Source organism: Gymnoscopelus braueri (genome assembly GCF_963280865.1).
Source record: "Gymnoscopelus braueri genome assembly, chromosome: 15".
Lineage (NCBI taxonomy): Eukaryota > Metazoa > Chordata > Actinopteri > Myctophiformes > Myctophidae > Gymnoscopelus > Gymnoscopelus braueri.
Genome location: NC_137620.1, coordinates 26623833 through 26643832, shown reverse-complemented (window position 1 = coordinate 26643832; position 20000 = coordinate 26623833). Strand labels below are relative to the sequence as shown.

The window sequence follows — 20000 nt, the reverse complement described above, 5'->3', positions numbered from 1 at the left end:
AGACTCTATATATAATATATATATAACTATAAGGTGGAGGGGGCAAGTTTTGCTAGCAGCAGCAGGAGCGTGTGGCAACAATTGAAAAGCAGAGATCCAGTGTAAGAGGAAGATGTATTTACACGGACCGCCTTGTTGAGGGAATGAGGTGTGATTAGTGTGTAGGAAAGCGTGGCTGATTGAAAGCAATCAGCAGACTGACAGCTGATTACAGCTGAGCCTATGAGACTTCCGTGCCCTGCATGAACTAACCAAGGGGCCAGCTTCCGAGTTGTAAATTGAGGCTATATTAAGCGTGCCAACGTGTCGTCACCAGCAGAAGGGGCAAATCAGCCTGCGGGGGCGAGGCATTGGGCGTGGCATTGGGCAATGTTAAGTCAACCTGGTTTTTACCCCTCAAAGATGTCCGCAGCTACCAAAAGACACTTGTTGACGCCCCCTTCAGGATTTTTGGCACGCTCTATAGGAAGAGACAGTTCATATGAATGGCCTGTAGTCTCACTGATTTACCCCTGCTGGTGTCAGAAGTAATTAAGCTCCATTCAAGCGGATGGGTTTTTGCCGAACTTTACACTTGATTTTATTACCTTAAAGGACAACTTAGTTTTTTTTACAACCAAGGTTTATATTTTAGCTTGTAATTAAAGTAAATAAAAGATGAGTGTTATTTTTTTTTCATTTACTGCTTTCTATAGTTTTATCAATTTTAGCGATCTTTTTTACAGTGGACGGGGGCATTCTGTCGGGTGGCTAAATATGCCTTTTTTACACAATAAAAAAGGTCCTGTGGTCTTTGATGGCCAGATGTGAGTTATTGGGGGCTAGAAGAGCTACTGTAAATAATAATAAAGAAAACGCCGGGTTATTGTGTAAAAAAATACATATTTAGCCACCGGACAGAATGCCCCCGCCCACTGTAAAAAAGACCGCAAAAATTGCTAAAACTATAGAAAGCAGTACATTTAAAAATGTAAACACTCATCTTTTATTTACTTTAATTACAATCTAAAACATAAACCTTGGTTGTAAAAAAACAAAGTTGTCCTTTAATAAACATTGCCATAAATACTATATGCTCCAGTCACTAGTTTAAAGTCTTCTTTCAATCACCATGATATGCGTTTTCGTAAGTTATGGTCCCATTTATTAAAACAATTATGATAAAGTAGAGTATGCTGTAGGAGGGGCGTGGCTACCTTGTGATGATTTGATTGACAAGCTACACAACCAATAGCATTCATTCCCCACCCCCGCTCTGGTTCCAAACAATAGCATTCATTTCCGAGTGCACAGGATATAGGAAGATGGCAGACTTGAAATAGTTGAAAAATAGGCTTCATTTACAGTCTGTAGAGTCTATGGGCGTAATGTTGTCCATACGTTTTACTGTCTATGGAACTAACGTGATGCTTCATTAGCCTAATATTATTACACAAAGGAATAAATAAAAGTGGAAAAAAATAAATATATACACGTTGGGGTGGCTTGTGGCACAGAATTTGTCCCGATGACTGGCATGGTTTTCAGAGTTGATGTGACTGACGCGGGCATGCTGAGGAACCAAAATAATGACCTGTGCAGGAATCTAACCCAAACTGTCAAATGTAAGTTTACTCTCTGCCTCTGCCCACCTACCAGGCATTCAGTCGCGCTCACCGAATCGGGCAGGCCAACAAGGTGATGATCTACCGCTTTGTGACGCGCGCCAGCGTGGAAGAACGCATCACCCAGGTGGCCAAGAGGAAGATGATGCTGACCCACCTGGTGGTGCGGCCAGGGCTGGGCTCTAAGGCCGGCTCCATGTCCAAGCAGGAGCTGGAAGACATCCTCAAGTTCGGCACGGAGGAGCTCTTCAAGGACGACGTAGAGGGTGACCAATCACACGCTTTTACACTTTTTAATAACAATAATAGTAATGATAATAATAATAATACTACATGCAATTTATAAAGAGCTTTTCTAGACAATCAAAGTCGCTTTACAAAACAAAACAATCAAAAACTAAGAATGAAAGAAACCAGACACAATTTGTGTCTGGCTGGCAAATGTTTGTTCGAACAAGGCTTTTTTCTTCTTTTTTTTTGTATTACAGGGTACACAGCAAAATCCACAGTGGTAAATTAACTGTGAATGGATCCCTGTGAGTCAGTTTTTACTAGATTTAAGTCTAAGGACAGTTCTTGCTGATAAGTCTGTTACATTCACAGTATTGTCTTATGTCTAGGTCCAACATCTATCATTGCCTGGCACTGTTCTTGCTCCTCTTTGTTCCTGAGGTCTTTGAATAACCATTTGGGAAAATGTGTTCAGGGTGGATACATATGATCATAGATTAGTTGAGTCACTGAAGCATCATTCTGGATTTAAAAAAAAAATTGTAGTCAGAATAAGGAACGCTGCTGAAATGACCGTGTGGTCATTAGGCCTGTCACAATTATTACATAATAGCCTGATTGCAATTATTTGAGATAATCGCAATTATTTTGCATAATCCTCATAATTGTTTGCATGTTGAAAAATGTTAATACATTTTCAAGAAATTGGGGAACAGCTGATCTACAATCTGATTTGAGATTTGAGATTTATTGAAGTGTTAAGAGTTACATCATTTTCAAAAACTATCATTACTAATTATTTGTGTGACAATTAATCGTCAAGTAAAATATCATGATCGTGACAGCCCTAGGTATGAAGTGCCCAGCGAGTGACGCAGGCGAGGAGGAGGGCAGCGTGATTCACTATGACAGCTCTGCCATCGACAGGCTGCTGGACCGCAACCGAGACACCACGGACGACACAGACGTCCAAAACATGAACGAGTACCTCAGCTCCTTCAAAGTGGCTCAGTACATGGTCCGCGAGGAGGATAAGGTCAGAGGCACCTTTATAACAAGTGATTCCCAACCTTATTCATTTGAAGTACCCACATTTTGATATGCATTAGGCCAGGGACCCCCATTTGATATCATTTTACCCAATCTACACATTTGTTACAGACCCATAAGGGTCCATTTGGTTCCTAACTATCAATCATTTAGCTGGGGACCCCTGGCCCTCAAGGACCCTCAGATCCAATGTTGAGAACCAGTGCTTTATAGAGCTGTGGGGGTGCCCTGGTGGCTCTAATACACTTAAAATCATCAATGTTAATTTAACTTTGAGGTTTTACAAATTGACTCAAATGGACCTACAAGGATTTGAATCAAATGGTTTGTTGCACATTATCCCACCTCTATGTTATCTTCACTGTCCTGTCTGATGAGGAATTTAAAGCTGTAATGTAATTTATTTATTTTTGGGCGGTGTAGCCGCCCCTATAAGTGGGGTTGGGACACCTCATTAGTATTAGTTTCCTGCACTGTGATTGGCCCACTTGGCCCACTTTCCTGTACTGTGATTGGCTGACTCTATTGGCTGACTCTATTCAGCACTGTGATTGGCTAGCGAGACACATGATGACATTAATAACCTATAAATAGGATTATGCACTTCCAAAAATCAGTTCTTTTTGGAAGTGAGCTTCCATCACTATGATGACCACTGTGATGACCACACCGCCCACTTCACACTGGGTGTGATTTTTTCTGTTTATCTTGCGCTGATCAACACACAAGTGTGCAGTGCGCACATACAGTAGACAGTAGTACCTGGCTGGGCATTGTATAGAATCGTACCGTGAGTGACACATATGCATTGTATCATCACGCTGTCATTATCTGTTTTTCCAGGTCGAGGAGATCGAACGAGAGATCATCAAGCAAGAGGAGTGCGTGGACCCGGACTACTGGGAGAAGCTGTTGAGACATCATTATGAGCAGCAGCAAGAGGACCTGACTAGCAAACTGGGCAAGGGCAAAAGAAACCGCAAGCCTGTCAACTACAATGACGCCGCGCAGGAAGACCAAGGTAAGGGCTGGGCTCCTCATTTGAACCCAGCCTTTTATATGTGTTCATTTCACACTCGATATTACCAAAAATATATTATTTTTTCTGCATTGTGCATGGCATTGCGAAGCACCCACAAGGTAGTGAGTACCGTTAAAATCGTTAGCTCATATTGCTTAAGCAGTGGAAGTGAATGGGCCTAGCCTATTGACGGACCACCTCATCATGTGCTGTTTCAGAGTGGCATGCTGATATTTCAGATAACCAGTCCGAGTATTCGGTGGGCTCCGAGGAAGAGGATGAGGACTTTGACGAGAGACCAGAAGGTAAGGAGCGATACAAAGTCATCACTCCCACCCCACCCCCACAGACACGCTTAACAGAACCAAGAAAGATGTGCACTGTAATAAAGTTCACGTAAGCCTGGGATGAATTACTGTTTGGAACGGATTCATTTGCTATTCTTGGCTGTGTTGTTGATCTTGCCTGGTACAATGGAACGGATCAGGTTGTCCTCAGAATACATCTTGTGCTCCAGGCAGTCGAACGGCAAAAAGGCTCCAGGCATTCGAAAAGGATTTCAGTTTACAGTATAACGACCCATGTCTGCACACAGTAGATTTGAGTTTCCTATCATAACTCGTTCAAGATTGTGGGCAGGTCTCCAAAGCAGGTCTGGAAAAGTATGGAAAGTGATTTGATCATTTCCAGCTCTGCAAAAAAAATTATGAAACCAAAAAAACCAACAACACAAAAGCCTGTCGTAAATGTATGTAGAAAAAATAGTTTGTCCATTAATTAACAATGTTTGTTTATGTAGATGAAGACAAGACAAGACAGGCTGTGATATCCCATATCATTAGTTGAGCCGCAAAGCAATTCTGAAACCTTTTAAAACTTTTTTAGAAAAAAACCTTATGAGCGGGAAAGCATTTTAGAAAGCATTTTAGATTTTTGCTTTGGCTATTCAAAAATAGCAGATATACAAGCTCACAGTGCGTCACTTTGTGCCGCACTGCGAGCTTGCTATTTTTGAACATTTTTGAAAAAACTTGAAAGTGTTTGAAAAAGGTTGAATCATTTTGAATTACGAACAAGTTCGAGAACTACTCATCTAGAAGGCATTTGTAAAATCGGCCTCAGGTCTTAATGGGTAAAGAAATGTAACCCTGTATATCAAACGGTCTTTGTCCTCCTTGGCTTGTGTTCACCTGTCTGTCCCTGCAGGTCGAAGACAGTCACGCCGCCAGATGAGGAATGAGAAGGACAAACCACTGCCCCCCCTACTGGCCAGAGTGGGAGGCAACCTCGAGGTCTGGACAATACTCTACACAGCTACCTCTATTTTTTGTTGAAGCCCATGTGTTTTTTTAAATCATTCAATTGTGACCGTGCTTTATGAGATGGTCCCAATTTTAAATAGGAGCTTGGATCATGCACAGCAAGATCCACCGTGTCACTATAATTCCCTAACGATTATCGTGATGTGATTGCTATGAGGGAATGATGCTCTATTCTTGTATGAATCTTTATTTTAAGTATTTTAGGCTGGAAAGAATGTCAAATGTAACATTTTATTTTCACTGCAGAAAGGTTTGCACAGATTCATACAAGGTCTTCCCAGGACAGTGGCATATTATGGGAATGCATTTCGACCATATTATTTTCATAGAGAACCGTTTTTTTGTGGGGGAATTTCACAATAGAATGTCCACATTGTGTATAGGTGTTGGGCTTCAATACGCGACAGCGCAAGGCCTTCCTGAATGCAGTGATGCGCTGGGGGATGCCTGCCCAGGATGCCTTCTCCTGCCAGTGGCTGGTCAGAGACCTGCGGGGAAAGACAGAGAAGGAATTCAAGTGAGACACAAAACTGCTGTCATTTTATTACACAGCTTTGTCCAATATTTCAAGGTTCAAGGTTTGTTTATCGTTGCATCTTGTGTACATTATTTTGTTATGGTTTCCTCAGACACCATAGCAGAAATAATAGCAACAATAGTCAACATATAATATGCAATAACAAGGAAATAACAAAAAACTGAATAATCAGATAATCAAAGAATAGCAGCAGTATCAAGACAGTCTGAGCGTAAAATAATGCCAAGGACACTGGCACAGATAGATGTTTATAACTTTATAACATTGCACACAGCAACTTCAAGCACCTTAAAGGAGTAGTTCACACAAAAAAAGATACTTTTTTTCTATCAATTACACACCCCATGAAGCCTTGAATTCATGGAGATTTTCTTTATTTTTGTCGCATTCCTGAGCCAATAATTTGATGACCGGGTGGCCACCCAGTAGAAGACTCTTTGAGTCCGGTAGAAGACTCAAAGTGTCTCAAAAAGTCTCCTACCGGATAGAATGCGCCAGTTATCGGCGGTCATCAAATTATTTATTATTTTACGCTCAGGCTGCCTCACTTGAATGTGATTGGTCAATCAAGGCAATCCAGGGCCTGTTATTGCCTGATAGCATATCATTGTTCTGATAACAGACTGTGTCTGTTTACATTGCTGTGGGAGCGGAAGCTGGTAAGCTTATAAAATATTTTTTAAATCAAGATTCCATGTTGAATGATTGATTCTGTTAATAAGTAGCCTTGTAATAAGCTGCATAGTGTACAGTGAGGCGTTCCTTATTGGAAAATAATGTACGCCTCACTGTATCACAATACTGTATCTGCTGAACCGTACGTTATTCCTTATGTACTGAATTAACAAAAAAAATCTCTCTCCTCCCACCCTGTCTTCCACTCCTCCATCCCCTCTTCCCCCCATCCTCCTCCCTCCAGAGCATACGTGTCGCTGTTCATGCGTCACCTGTGTGAACCGGTGGCCGACGGCGCCGAAACGTTCGCGGACGGCGTCCCGAGGGAGGGCCTGTGTCGGCAGCCTGTCCTCACCCGCATCGGGGTCATGTCCCTGGTGAAGAAAAAGGTCAGGGCGTAGGAGAGTTGGTCTCTTCATCTCCAGGCATGACGTGACAGAGAAAGTAGGCCGTGTCACTCTCTGTTCTTGTACCCTCCGTGGGTGTCTGCCCTTTAAAATATCTCAGAAAAGTGTGACATTTTAAATCTAAATACGAGGCTTTAATTGAGTTTTGAGACGCCTTCAAAACCTTGTGTTATTTTTCCTTACACACTGGGAGCGTGATGAGTAAATGATCCGACATACAGGTTGATGCTTGTATTCGCAGTGAAGAATTACATTGCTTTATCGCCGTGTAATTTTGGCTTTCTGTGTGGATGTACACTCATGACACAAACAACAGTTTGAATTAATGCGAATTCATCACATGAACTAAACGCTCCCTTTATCCTGGGCTCCTGGCCCTTTATCCTGTCAGTGCATAAGGAGAAATCAACCTACCATACAGACCTATACATATTCAGAGTCTCTGCCCCATTCGTGTGTTGTTGTTTTTTCTCTGTTTTGTTTTCGAATTGGAATTAGAAAGGAATTAGAAAGTCATAACACAGTCCTCCATTAAGCCTGCTGAAACCTGCAGACGCCATCATCCACTCTCAGTTTTAAATACATGCCGAACTGCCAACAGTGTAAAACAGGGACATGGGGGTGACTAAAGTAAATAGAGGAAGAGGTAAGAGGGTAGGATTAGGAAAGTGAACGTACTGTGTGTGTGTGTGTGTGTGTGTGTGTGTGTGTGTGTGTGTGTGTGTGTGTGTGTGTGTGTGTGTGTGTGTGTGTGTGTGTGTGTGTGTGTGTGTGTGCAGATCCAGGAGTTTGAGCACATCAACGGGCGCTGGAGTCTTCCGGAGCTCAAGCCTGAGGTCAGTGTTGTAGACAGGCCGTCTTCCAGAGCCTCCTCCCCAACCATCAAGACCTCCACTCCCACTCCCGACGCCAGCTCCAACAACACACCCTGCACCTCCACGCCAGGTACACACACAGACATATTACAGACATAGAAATACATGTAGGCCTACACACAAGCTCCAGCAGGGGGCACTGCATGAAAGGACCACTAGCGTGGTCAGGATCTGAAAGCATGTTGGATATGACCCCCAGTATTGTGTGTGTGTGTGTGTGTGTGTGTGTGTGTGTGTGTGTGTGTGTGTGTGTGTGTGTGTGTGTGTGTGTGTGTGTGTGTGTGTGTGTGTGTGTGTGTGTGTGTGTGTGTGTGTGTGTGTTGCGCGTGCACGTTTTCTCTGGCAGCTACACCTGCTCCCTCAGAGAAGCTAGAAAAGAACGGGAAAGAGGGGGAGAAAGAGGAGGAGAAGGAGGAATCGGAGGCCATGTCGGAGAGAGAGAAAGACAAAGACAAAGAGAAGGACAAAGCCAGAGAGAAAGAGAAGGATGATGGGAAAGAGTTGGAGAGCAACCAGAGCGGAGGAGACCCCGAAAAAGTAGGAAATAAATGTTTGTATTCAGCAGTGCTTTGACTTCCATCTTTTGCCTGATGGGTCAATGAAGGAGATGCTTGTATATATTTCCCCCCCAGCCGCCTTCTACGACACAGGAGACAGACGCTTCGCCCGGACAAAGGCCTGAAAACAAGGGAGAGAGCGACTTGAAGGAAGAAGAGAAAAAAGAGAGGATGGACCCACCGCCACCGGCGTCACCGTTACCATCAACAGCGGAGGAGAAAAAAGTACCAGAGGAGAGCAAGGAGGAGACGAACCAAACGACCAAACAATCTTCCCCGGTCAAAGATGAAAAAGCTGGTAACAACAAAGACCCTAACCACACCTAACCCACGTCTAGACTTAAATAAACTAACAGTAGCCTACCTAACTGTAACTGCAATGTATTAACTATACCACACCAAACCCATGTCTAAACTGAACCAGTTGCAAGCTATAAACATTTGATTGGTCAGCTACGCCCCTGACCAAACACGGATGGTCCGATGGCTGAGTAGCCACTATCCTCCAAAAAATGTGAATGTCATTCATAGTACATATCATTAAACAATGGATATTTCAATAAACTCATTGTTTTACTAATCTGATTGGTGAATTGTGATTTCTCAGATTGTGACTGATCAGAACTAAAAAGTATTGATGAATGCCACTTTGACCGAAGTGACCACTTTGACCCAAGTTGAAAAAGAATCACACATTGAGATAGAAACCAGGTTAAGGCAGAGTTATGCAAACGTCATAATCGAGGGCGGGAGCTCTTTTGTATTGTTCAGAGTGATTGACAGATGTGTCTCTCCTTGCAGAGGGAGACAAGGAGGGAGAAGAGAAGGAGAAAGACAAGTGCGCGGAGCCCGTCGCCTCAACAGACGCGTCCGACACCAAGGAGAGATCAGAGGTGACTGACGTGAAGAAGGGTAGGTCTTCAAATCCTAGACGTTTCTCTTACTGCCACCTGTGACACGGCAATAAACAAATGATGCTCTCTATTTCCTGTCGTTATCAGTATGTATATACAGTTTTTTGCATCTTTTTTTGTCACCACAGAGGAGGTCAAAGGTGAAAAAGAGGTGACGAAAGAGATCAAAGTAACCAAGGAGGAGGTAACCAAGGGCAACGGGAAGCCTCCCTTAGAGCGTCCACGCTTCATGTTCAACATCGCAGATGGGGGCTTCACTGGTGAATATGTCTTCCACATACCTACCTGCAGTATGGGCTTCGCTTCTTCCTCGTGGCTGAATATTGCCTCAATCACACATTTTTAATCACTTCAACCCTCGCTTCCCTAATCTTGGCATGTTATAGTAGTAAACAGTCATGTTGTGAGCTTGCAGATGAGCTATGGCTAAGAGATATGGTGTAGATAGACATATTCTGGCAAAGCTCACGAAATTTTTAGAAATCCTATTTTGCTGCCCACTGCTTGTGCAGAGGCACCTCTGTTTCATTCCCAAATGTCAACATACAAACTGTTTTCCTAACTCTAGCATGTGTTTATCAGCATTGACCAAATGTGGGTATAAAACATGCTTTCTGTTTCACTCTCCGTACACTTTTGTGAGTGCATGTTCTCACTGGACCTGACCCATCCTCTCACCTCATCCCTCAAAGTTCTCCAGCGTTCCTTGCTCTCCGTAACTGGCTTCCTCCGTCTCTTTGGCACTCACACACCACATTGCAAAACAATCATTCTCAGTTGGGAGAAATAGATTGAGGTTTGAGGTTCCTGCATAATAGACCTGCGTCAACCATAGAATAGAATAAGATCAATTTAGGAGTCGGGATATGGATAATTGGTTTATTTGTAACACTGTTTGACTGATATATATATTTTTTTAAACCTTTGTTTCCTTTGCCTTGAATTTGCTTGATTCCGCAGAGCTACACACTCTCTGGCAGAACGAGGAGCGGGCCGCCATCTCCTCGGGGAAGATGAACGAGATTTGGCACCGTCGACACGACTTCTGGCTGCTGGCTGGAATCGTGCTGTATCCTTGACAGCGGTTGCACAGGCGATGACCCCACGGTGTTTATTTTTCTATCGGCGGCAGGGACCCAATGTAATAAGTCAACAAGTCAGCCATGGCTTACTAAATAGTAAACTGTATCTACTGTAAGCGCCATGTGGCAGGATAGTTAATAGAGATAGATAATAGAGAGCTGTGAGACAAATATACCCTCTGTTCAGCATGGAGAGGTGGGGCTAAGTGGGGAAAATAAGCAAGTGGGATACAAACGTGTCCCAACTTGTAGATTCTCATTCACACCATCTATTTTTAGAAAATTGGTGAGCCAAATCTAAACATCTATGTTAGCCTGTCGTGTTCACTGTTGTTGCCTGTTTTGTCCTGTTTATGAAAGGCTCTAAAAATGGTGAGAATGTATCCATCAGCACTATAGAGATCATTTGGTTCTTTCTTTTATCTGTGGCTTTGTTTGAAAGTGTGCTGGATCAGGTGCAAGCCGCTTAATCTCTTATCTCTGATAAAAGATCAGTTTTCCATCTGGTTAATGGCTATAGTTAGGGTTCATGTAAGATGAAACGTCCCAGACTATTACACTGAGCACTGTGCAGCACAGGCCAGGGTATAATGCTTTCTTGAGATGCATTTTCCTTCCTTGTAGACTTTCTCAAAAGTGGATACAGTGCTGTCAAGACTAATGTTTTTTGTTTTTTTTTATATTTTATAAAAGTTTTCTTTTACACTCACGGGACATCAAGACAAAAAAGTTCTGACGAATAGTATTCAAATCATATCGACCAGTCTTGAAACAAAACAGCCAAAAGGACCACAAACATCAAAGATAATGCAAAAAAAGAAAAAAAGAAAGCAAACACGGCACGCTCAACCATTTTTTTTCTAAAGGTCCTTACACACACTGCCCCCCTTGCAATTCATTCACCCCAAGAAATATTTTTAAATAGTTAAAACACTTTTAAAAGTGTTGTTTGTGTGACTAGTACATCCACACAGGACATGCATATTACGCGGCAATAAAGCAACGTAATTCTTTTCCAAAACAAGGTTGATTTTTCACCGCAAATCAACATGTATGAATGAGGCTTCGATTATATGAATAGCTTGATGCAAAATATGCACAGATGTATTATTTTTTTTTACCATTTATTCTTCTAAAGACCTTAAGTCAGGACCCAACTGCCCATGTCCCAACTCCACCAACCAGACCCTCACCACCCCAGCATCTCCAAAGTCCAAACACGCTAACATCTGCAGCTGAAACCCTCAAATCCCCATTCCAGCTACAATGAGTGACATCTTAAATATTTTCCACATTCACTAATGTATTCTTCTAAAACTTGTTGACAACTTTTTCTAAAAGTTGTCAAGACTAATCTAGCATCAGAACGCAGACAGAATTCATTTGATTGCAGATGTTTATAATCTTCATATACTGTATGACTTGAGAGCCCATTTTGTCAGCAGCAAGTTAAACATCACTACTCTGATTTTATTTCTAGTTGCACCCCCGCCCCACCCTAACCCTTGTAGCTTCAGTGCATTAATGATTACCATTAGGACTAGTGATCTATTTCAGTCTATTTTGCTACCAAAGTCCCATGCTTTTCTCTGATCCTTGACCTGGCTGTGACAGTCATGGGTACGCTCGGTGGCAGGACATCCAGAATGACCCCCAGTTTGCCATCGTGAACGAGCCTTTCAAGTCGCAGGCCAACAAGGGCAACTTCCTGGAAATGAAGAATAAGTTCCTTGCCAGACGATTTAAGGTAGGACATAATATAACCTCGCCTAAACCTTGACTCGACGCTGAACACACACTACACAATTCAGACTATTTTTAATCATAGCCAGGCTATCCCACGCAACCCCGAAAGACATTACTAAAAATGTCCCAGTGTGGCTTTCTCCTGCCTTTCCATGGGTCCTTCAAAGGTCATGAAATATCTCAAATTGAATTATTTTCAATTCATGGCCCAAGACATAAATAGAGATTAATAGTCTCAAGGTTTCAGAGGTCCCATAAATTAGATTTTCCCAGTGCACTATTTTTCTAGCAGAACCTCATCACACAACTTGATGGGTCCTACAGTATGTTCAGCTTTATGGTTCACTTTCCTGATATTAAAAAGGCATTAAAAAGTGATCAATTGACATTGCTGAAGAGCCCCGCGTTTCATGGCATCTTGGTTCTGGAAGTATAGATTTGGTGGAAATGTGTTGTTGCACAACCACCTGGATTCAAACCCGTGGCTCCCACACTGGAAACCATACATCTACCACTCACCCAAAGGAGAATCTCTCCCTGACTAAGGGAGATATTAAGCTTCTGGGCCTCAGGCAGGGCTACTCTGCTACTTGTGCACACACATGATATGTCACAGCATGTCACCAGCATCAGCAAGGCATATAGAGCAAAATGTGCCAAGTTAACTCTGAAACACCCGTAATGGTCCATTTTTACACTTTCACAGTTAAATTAACACTCTGGATTTTGTGAAATAATAATAAATGTATATTAATATGAAACGATAAAGTGCTACATGACCACAAGGGCATCAATATGGGCAGCACAGTGTTAGAGCATATGACCTAGGGCAAACCTTTTAATTTCAAGGACCTCCAGTTTGGTATATACAGTATAAGGCCATTCACACCAAGCACGATAACGGCGACGATAACTATAATTATGTTGTTCTGAAAATGGTTCTAACTCAGATGGATGGCAGCGTCCACACCACAACTATAACGACAATATAGTCGTGGACGATATCGTTAGGATCACTCTCTGAGCGATTTCATGAACGATAATTACTTTGACAGCCATTCGAAATCCATGATGCACTCGGTCTCACTCACCAGGCTCGGAAAGTTTAGTTATTACCGGAGATGAGGATTATGAATGGCTAACGCAGCAGGCCAGCTGGCATTACCTCAGATATCAGGTAAAACTATCTCGCCTTCTTATAATTAATAATCAGTCAGATTGTCCATATATCCTATTCATGCATCTTTCAGCACCGTCTCTCTCTCCTCCTCTCTATCGCTCCCCATCCCGCTTCATGTGTTATCTGACTCACACACAGCTGGACTGTGCAGCGCGTTTGTGCCACTGTTTACAGAATGTATCGTTCATCAGTGTGGATGCTTGTATAGTTATAGTTATAGTTATTGTTATAGTTATAGTTATAGTTATAGTTATCCCATTAAGACCTGAGGCGATTCTTTAAAATGTTTTCTAAATCCTAATCCTTTTTTGAAAAAATATATAAAAAATAGCAGATCTACAAGCTCATAGTGCCGAGCTATGAGCTTGTATATCTGCTATTTTTGAATAGCCAAAGAAATCTAAAGTGACACAGATGCGTTCCAGGTCTTAATGGGTTATAGTTATAGTTATAGTTATATTTATCGTGCCCAGTGTGAATGACAAATTCACGCTGAGCACGTACTGAAAGTACAAATGGAAGTGGGGGTCTTCGGACCCTACTTTGAGAACCACTGACCTAGAGTAATCCCTCCCTGACCAGAATAGATGGGCCTCCACATGGGCAGCACAGCCTTAGAACATATGACCTATTTGGGTGACAGCTGCCCCAAGGCCCAGATATTGGCCTGGTGGTATTGCTGACCGCTGCGTTTCCGAAACGGCACTCATCCTGTTTTTGACTGGCTCACATGTTTCAGATCCTGACCGCAACATCCTCATTTATCTCTCTCGTTCTCCCTTGCTCTCTCTCTCTCTCTCTCTCTCTCTCTCTCTCTCTCTCTCTCTCTCTCTCTCTCTCTCTCTCTCTCTCTCTCTCTCATTCCTTTTCTTGTTCATTCTCATCGTCTCTATTTTTAAGACTGTATATCATCTATCTAAATCTACCGTCAACATCGGCAAAAACATAAATAAAAGCGCTAAAAGATGAAAGTACTTGGACTCAGATTTTCCTAAAACATATAATTTGTTGAGTTCATGTCAGTAGCTGTGTCTAACTCAAATGACCTCTTACCATGCTACCATGCTTTACACACAGACACGCACACACGCACGCACGCACACACACACACACACACGCACGCACGTACACACGCACGCACGCACGTACACACGCACGCACGCACACACACACACACACACACACACACACACACACACACACACACACACACTCGCCAAATGTTATCACAGTTGGAAGCTTGTGTTGGCCCGAATAATGCATTGCTGTAATCATGCCAACCAAGAATTTGATACGTTGTTTAAAAAAACAAAACATTAGAAGCAGGAGAATTGCATATAATGGTGGAATGATGACAGAGGAACGAATGAACTCAAATTAACAGTCCTAATGTTAAGGAGAAGAAGAAGAGGGGAGATGGTGCTAAGAAGTAAGATAAGGGGGGGAAATAAAACTAACGCAAGCCTAAATGTTTCAATCTTTCGATTCAATTTGTGTGATTATAATTTTCCCGGCTTTCGTGGAACCTTTTTTTTTGTCACTCATCTCCCCATCGCGTCCTAAATCTTCATTCCTCTGCTCAAACGTCCCCTCGGGGGGTTGACCGCTGACCGACCCTTGCTCCGTCCTTCCCCATCACTCACCCACCTTTCCTTCCTCCCTCCAGCTGTTGGAGCAGGCCCTGGTGATTGAGGAACAGCTGCGACGGGCAGCCTACCTGAACATGACCCAGGACCCCAGCCACCCGGCCATGGCACTCAACGCCCGCTTCGCCGAGGTGGAGTGTGTCGCCGAGTCGCATCAGCACCTCAGCAAGGAGTCCCTGGCTGGGAACAAGCCGGCCAACGCCGTCCTGCACAAGGGTGAGAGTTGGGGAGATGTTTGCGTGTGTGTGTGTGCGTGTGTGCGTGTGTGCGTGCATGCATGCGTGTGTGTAGGGGGGTGTACGATGGTCCAGAAGGGTGGAGTTGGTGAACAGGCGTTGGCACTTATGCCAAGTGTGTAGTCACTTTTTATGCACTTGTGTGGACATGTAGCTATGCGTTTGGCTCTGTGGCAATATGCAGTACGCCGTGGGCGATTGGTGCGTATTTATTGGGCATGTGGGTGAAAGAGAAAGGGAGAGAGATAAACAGGAGAAAGAAAGACGAGAGCACATAGAAGGAGAGAGAGAGAGAGATGGAGAGAGGGAGCAGAGGGAAAGAGAGAGACCTGAGTCTGTCTTCTTGCAGGCTCCATGTTGCTCTGCCAGGAGCTGGCTTCTCACAAAGCCACACGGATAAGCTTACGCAGTGTTAACAGATAGCTCCAAACATTCCCTCACTCACCCCCTGGCACGCTCGGCCATGTTTATATTTTGTTTTCCTCAAGACGATAATGCACTCAGGTCTTGCGTTTCGCCGCACACTGATATCACACGCCAATGTGTGCCCATAGCTGTCTTCACCAATATAATAACCAACGTTGGTGTTCTCTACAAAGCAATAAATCTCACAGTGTTAGGATAAGGGTAGGACTATAGAGGCTCTCACCCAGGCACGACTTGAGCGGTGTGTTTCTTTCGTTGTTGTTGTTGTAATGGCAGTGTTGAACCAGTTGGAGGAGCTACTGAGTGACATGAAGGCAGACGTGACCAGGTTGCCGGCCACTCTGTCCAGAGTGCCTCCCATCGCCGCCCGGCTCCAGATGTCTGAGAGAAGCATCCTCAGCCGACTGGCGAGCAAGGGCACGGAGACGCACACAACCCCGGTTAGCTTTAAACCCATGCACGTGCGTACAAACACACACACACACACACACACACACACACACACACACACACACACACAGACAGACAGACACACACACACACACACACACACACACACACACACACACACACACACACACACACACACACACACACACACACACACACACACACACACCCCCCAAACCTAGCCAGCTGCACTGGATAAAATAAATGATTGCTGTTAATATATTTTCCAATAACTCGCCACCTGTGTGTTCATATCAGCACCTGATTGGCAAGTAACTTACACAAGAAACAGGTGGCTTTATACTAATGACACCATATAAAATCTCTCTATTTTTAGTGTTTAGTTTTTCATGTGAAAATTACAGAACAACAATGTCATTGGCTCACTGCTGCCAACTAAAACAAACACTAAATCATTTCTCTCTCTCTTGCTCTATCTCTCTGTCCCGCTCGCTCTCTTTCCCTCTCTCTCTCTCTTTCCCTCTCTCTTTCCCTCTCTCTCTCTTTCCGTCTCTCTCTCTCCCCCTCTCTCTGTCTCTTGCCCTCTCTTTCTCTCTCTCTCGCCCTCTTTCTCTCCCCCTCTACTCTCTCTCACACTCTTTAACCTTACAGCCCATCCCTCCTGGACCCTATGCCACCCCTCAGAACTACGGAGCCCCCTTCACTCCCGCCCCCCCGAGTGCCCTACACATGGGGGGAGCAAACTACAGTCAGATGCCCCCTGGGTCCTTCATATCAGGTCAGTGTGCACAGCAACCATCACAGTAGCACGCTCTCCCAATTGACATTACTGAAATGTTGAGCAAGACTATCTTGACATCTGTCAGTTAACAGCTGCTGCAAATTGCTACTGTGTGTGTGTGTGTGTGTGTGTGTGTGTGTGTGTGTGTGTGTGTGTGTGTGTGTGTGTGTCTGTGTCTGTGTCTGTGTGTGTCTGTGCGTGTGTGCGTGCGTGCGTGCGTGCGTGAGTGCACGTGTGTAAAGTATATACGTTATGGATAATATATGCTGCTTGATTTGATCTGTATCAAGTGTGGCAAGTTGGCTGTACAGGAAGCAGGATTTGATTGCTTTGGCAATGTGCGCTGATGATGGTCAAAACCATCCAATTTTTTTTCCCATTTAAAGACATCCCTTGAAGTATTCTGCCTATATATGGTGATTTTGTTGTGAGGATTTACTGGAAAACTACAAAAGTACGAAAATAAAAGACTGTAGTGTATTATCAAAGGGAGTGCTGACTCTTAGAATCCTGTTTCTGCTGATTACGCTCATGATGCTGTGTGTGTGTGTGTGTGTGTGTGTGTGTGTGTGTGTGTGTGTGTGTGTGTGTGTGTGTGTGTGTGTGTGTGTGTGTGTGTGTGTGAGGTCTTTGCCAGAGTGGCAAACTTACCTGGCTGAATCTGTGCACACAGATTAACTTTATATGTCCTTGAACTTGATATTATTATCTATTATTATCAGATGGATTTTTAGAAGCACTTACTAAATAAAAGAGGGGAAGACATCTATAGCAACTTTTTGGTTGTGGTTACCAGCAAGGTACCTGAAATAGACATTCCTAAAATAAAAAAATTAAATGCACCTCGTGGCTATATTCAGGGATTTTCATCCCTTAACAAGTCTAAACTCAAAGCCATAATATTCAACTCAGCAGTAATGACATGTTGTGCAACAATAACGCAGCATCTGGAGCGCTATCAAAAATGTCTGAGGAATATTTTCTTTTTTTGTTCCCTTGTCAAGTATTATTGTAGCAACCATTGCTTATAAAGTGCTTTTTAATTGAAATCTTAAAATCTCCATGTGTTTTTTGCTTTGACCCATTCTCCAACACCCACAGTCTGCAGTCTCTCAATGCACGATGGCAGTGAGTGAATTTATTTTCTCATAATCACTTCTGTAACAGCATATGCTCGCCAGACACTATCTCTGCTCGACGTGTGTATTCGTGTTCCGAGACGTTTAGATAGCAGAGATGTGGTGGAGATAACTAGTAAAACCTGATATTCCCTACTGGTAATGCCCCAGAAACCACAACACCCAGCTCTCCCAGTTCTTGTGCCTGACTCGTACTGAGTACATCTTGATTTATGTAATTGTAGACTGAAACATCTGTCAAAGGCATTGCATTTTGGGGAGCTAGCTCGCTCTGAAAATGTCATTATGCGCAGTCCGTCTGCTTCGGTCTGTGCCAAGAAAACACTGGGGCCAGAGGACTTTGTACCAAGGTATTTTGAGAGGGACAGAAACCTCAGAGGAGCTCGGTTGTGTAAACGTCGTGTTGCGACTTGTGAACTAGACGAGGGCTGGGCCGAACGCTGGCGTTCAGAAATAGGCGCTCACAAGTTTGTGTTGCTCCGTGGGTGTTGCGGGGGCCTGGCTTCATTGCGGTGAGCTGAACACAGCTGAGCCGAGCTGTACACAGTTTGAACACACTGAACCCTGGCAGGCCATAAGTATTCAGCGAATGGGGCCACATTTGTGGTCTTGATTGGGGTCGTGGTGGTTAGTGACCCCTTTTTAGACTGAGCCAAAGAGGGAGAGAGAGACAGAAACAGACAGAATTGTAAAACAACAAAAATCCTCTGATTTTCTGACCCCCCCAACCTCCCTCCATCAACAGTCCTCTCCTGAGACTGGCTCCCGTCTTGCCCCCACTCTTGAGTACACAAAACATGTCTGAAAATAAGCATGTCTGCCATGTTGCTTTTCAACCGTAGGGCGACTACTTTAGCTGCACTCCGTGAACTCACCAGAAAATGTAATGAGAAATCATACAAGCCGTTAAATGCAGAATTGAGGATGCCGAGTCAACATGTCCTTCGATGGCGATGCCTCGACACTGATCCGCTGCCCCAAATTGCCTTGTGGGAGACGGAGTTTCTGACGTGTCAGCGTTACTGCCGGGTGACACCTGGAGGAAGCCTCTCCGTCACCCCTAGAGCTGCTCCCGCCATAGAAAGGAGTCTCTTCACACAAAAGGAGTGCTGCAATAATAGGCACTCCTTCCTCCACCTGCACCTCCACATCCCCCTCCCCAACCCAGAGCCTCCACTACAGTCTGCCGCTTGTCTGCCCCCACAGAAGCCGCTGCTGCCGCTGGGGCCGCCGTGGGAGGAACTACAGGGGGAGCGGTGCGAGGTCCCGACAACGGAGTCAACGCCACCGCGGCCACCGGTGTATGCCAAAAGACCAAGGAGCACGATGTGATGCAGCGCCAGCGCGTGGTGGACCTGTGGAAGGACGGCAAGTCAGAGGGCGCCATCGGCCTTGAGCTCAGGATGCCCAAGTCCACCGTGCACAGCATCATCGTTAAGTATCGCCTCAGCAACACCGTGGAGAACCTGCCACGCAACGGACGACCCAAGAAGCCCTGAGGCAGGCATGGACGGACGGACGGACGGACGCACGGACGGGATAGATAGACGAACGGACGGATGGTTGGACAGAAGGTGGAAACAACGGGGGACAAAAGATGACCAGCCTTTTTGTATAAAACTAGCACAATGTCAGAGGGAAACACGTGGAAGGAGAGTTGAGGCTTTGAGAGGAAAAAAACACAGATGATCATTGTTGTTGGAATGTGAGGGGAAAAAAAGTATTAAAAGGCATGTAATGCAAAAAGCATAGAGACAGAGAAATGGGACTGGAGAAGTAAAAAAAGAAAAATGTCAGATGGACTGGAGGGAGGGAAGGGGGGAGGAGAGGCACAGAGAGATGCAGCGGTGCTTTGATCCAGAACAAGAAAACAAGCAATCAACAGCAAAGAGAGAGGGAGAGGGAGAGGGAGAGGGAGGGGGAGGCTGGTAGGGCAGAGAGGAGGGAGAAGAGCCCAAACATCCAAATGGAGAAGTGAGAGGTGAAATGCTGGCTGCCTGACATCAAACACTAATGATGGCTAGGGAGAAAAAGACATGGAGAGAGAGAGAGAGATGAAATGTCTGGCCTGCAAGACTAAAATGCTTGAGTACAAAGGGAAACAGAGAGACAGGGGGCTACTGAACCCCCCCCCCCCCCCATACACACACACACACACA

At 44.3% G+C, this 20000-nt stretch overlaps 1 protein-coding gene across 1 annotated transcript in view; it reads left to right on the top strand.

Annotated features, from left to right (window-relative positions):
• Nucleotides 1–20000, top strand: part of chd3 (chromodomain helicase DNA binding protein 3) — a 44820-nt gene that overhangs the window by 23222 nt on the left and 1598 nt on the right. Inside the window, 18 exon segments of the mRNA XM_080451817.1 lie at nt 1639–1870; nt 2681–2871; nt 3729–3906; nt 4125–4211; nt 5113–5198; nt 5612–5745; nt 6686–6830; nt 7628–7793; nt 8070–8260; nt 8356–8578; nt 9082–9192; nt 9323–9454; nt 10155–10263; nt 11891–12023; nt 14869–15064; nt 15787–15950; nt 16573–16699; nt 19048–20000. The exon segment at nt 19048–20000 is cut by the window's right edge and continues 1598 nt beyond it. Coding sequence (XP_080307943.1) covers nt 1639–1870; nt 2681–2871; nt 3729–3906; nt 4125–4211; nt 5113–5198; nt 5612–5745; nt 6686–6830; nt 7628–7793; nt 8070–8260; nt 8356–8578; nt 9082–9192; nt 9323–9454; nt 10155–10263; nt 11891–12023; nt 14869–15064; nt 15787–15950; nt 16573–16699; nt 19048–19340 — 2898 coding nt within the window. The 3' untranslated portion in view covers nt 19341–20000.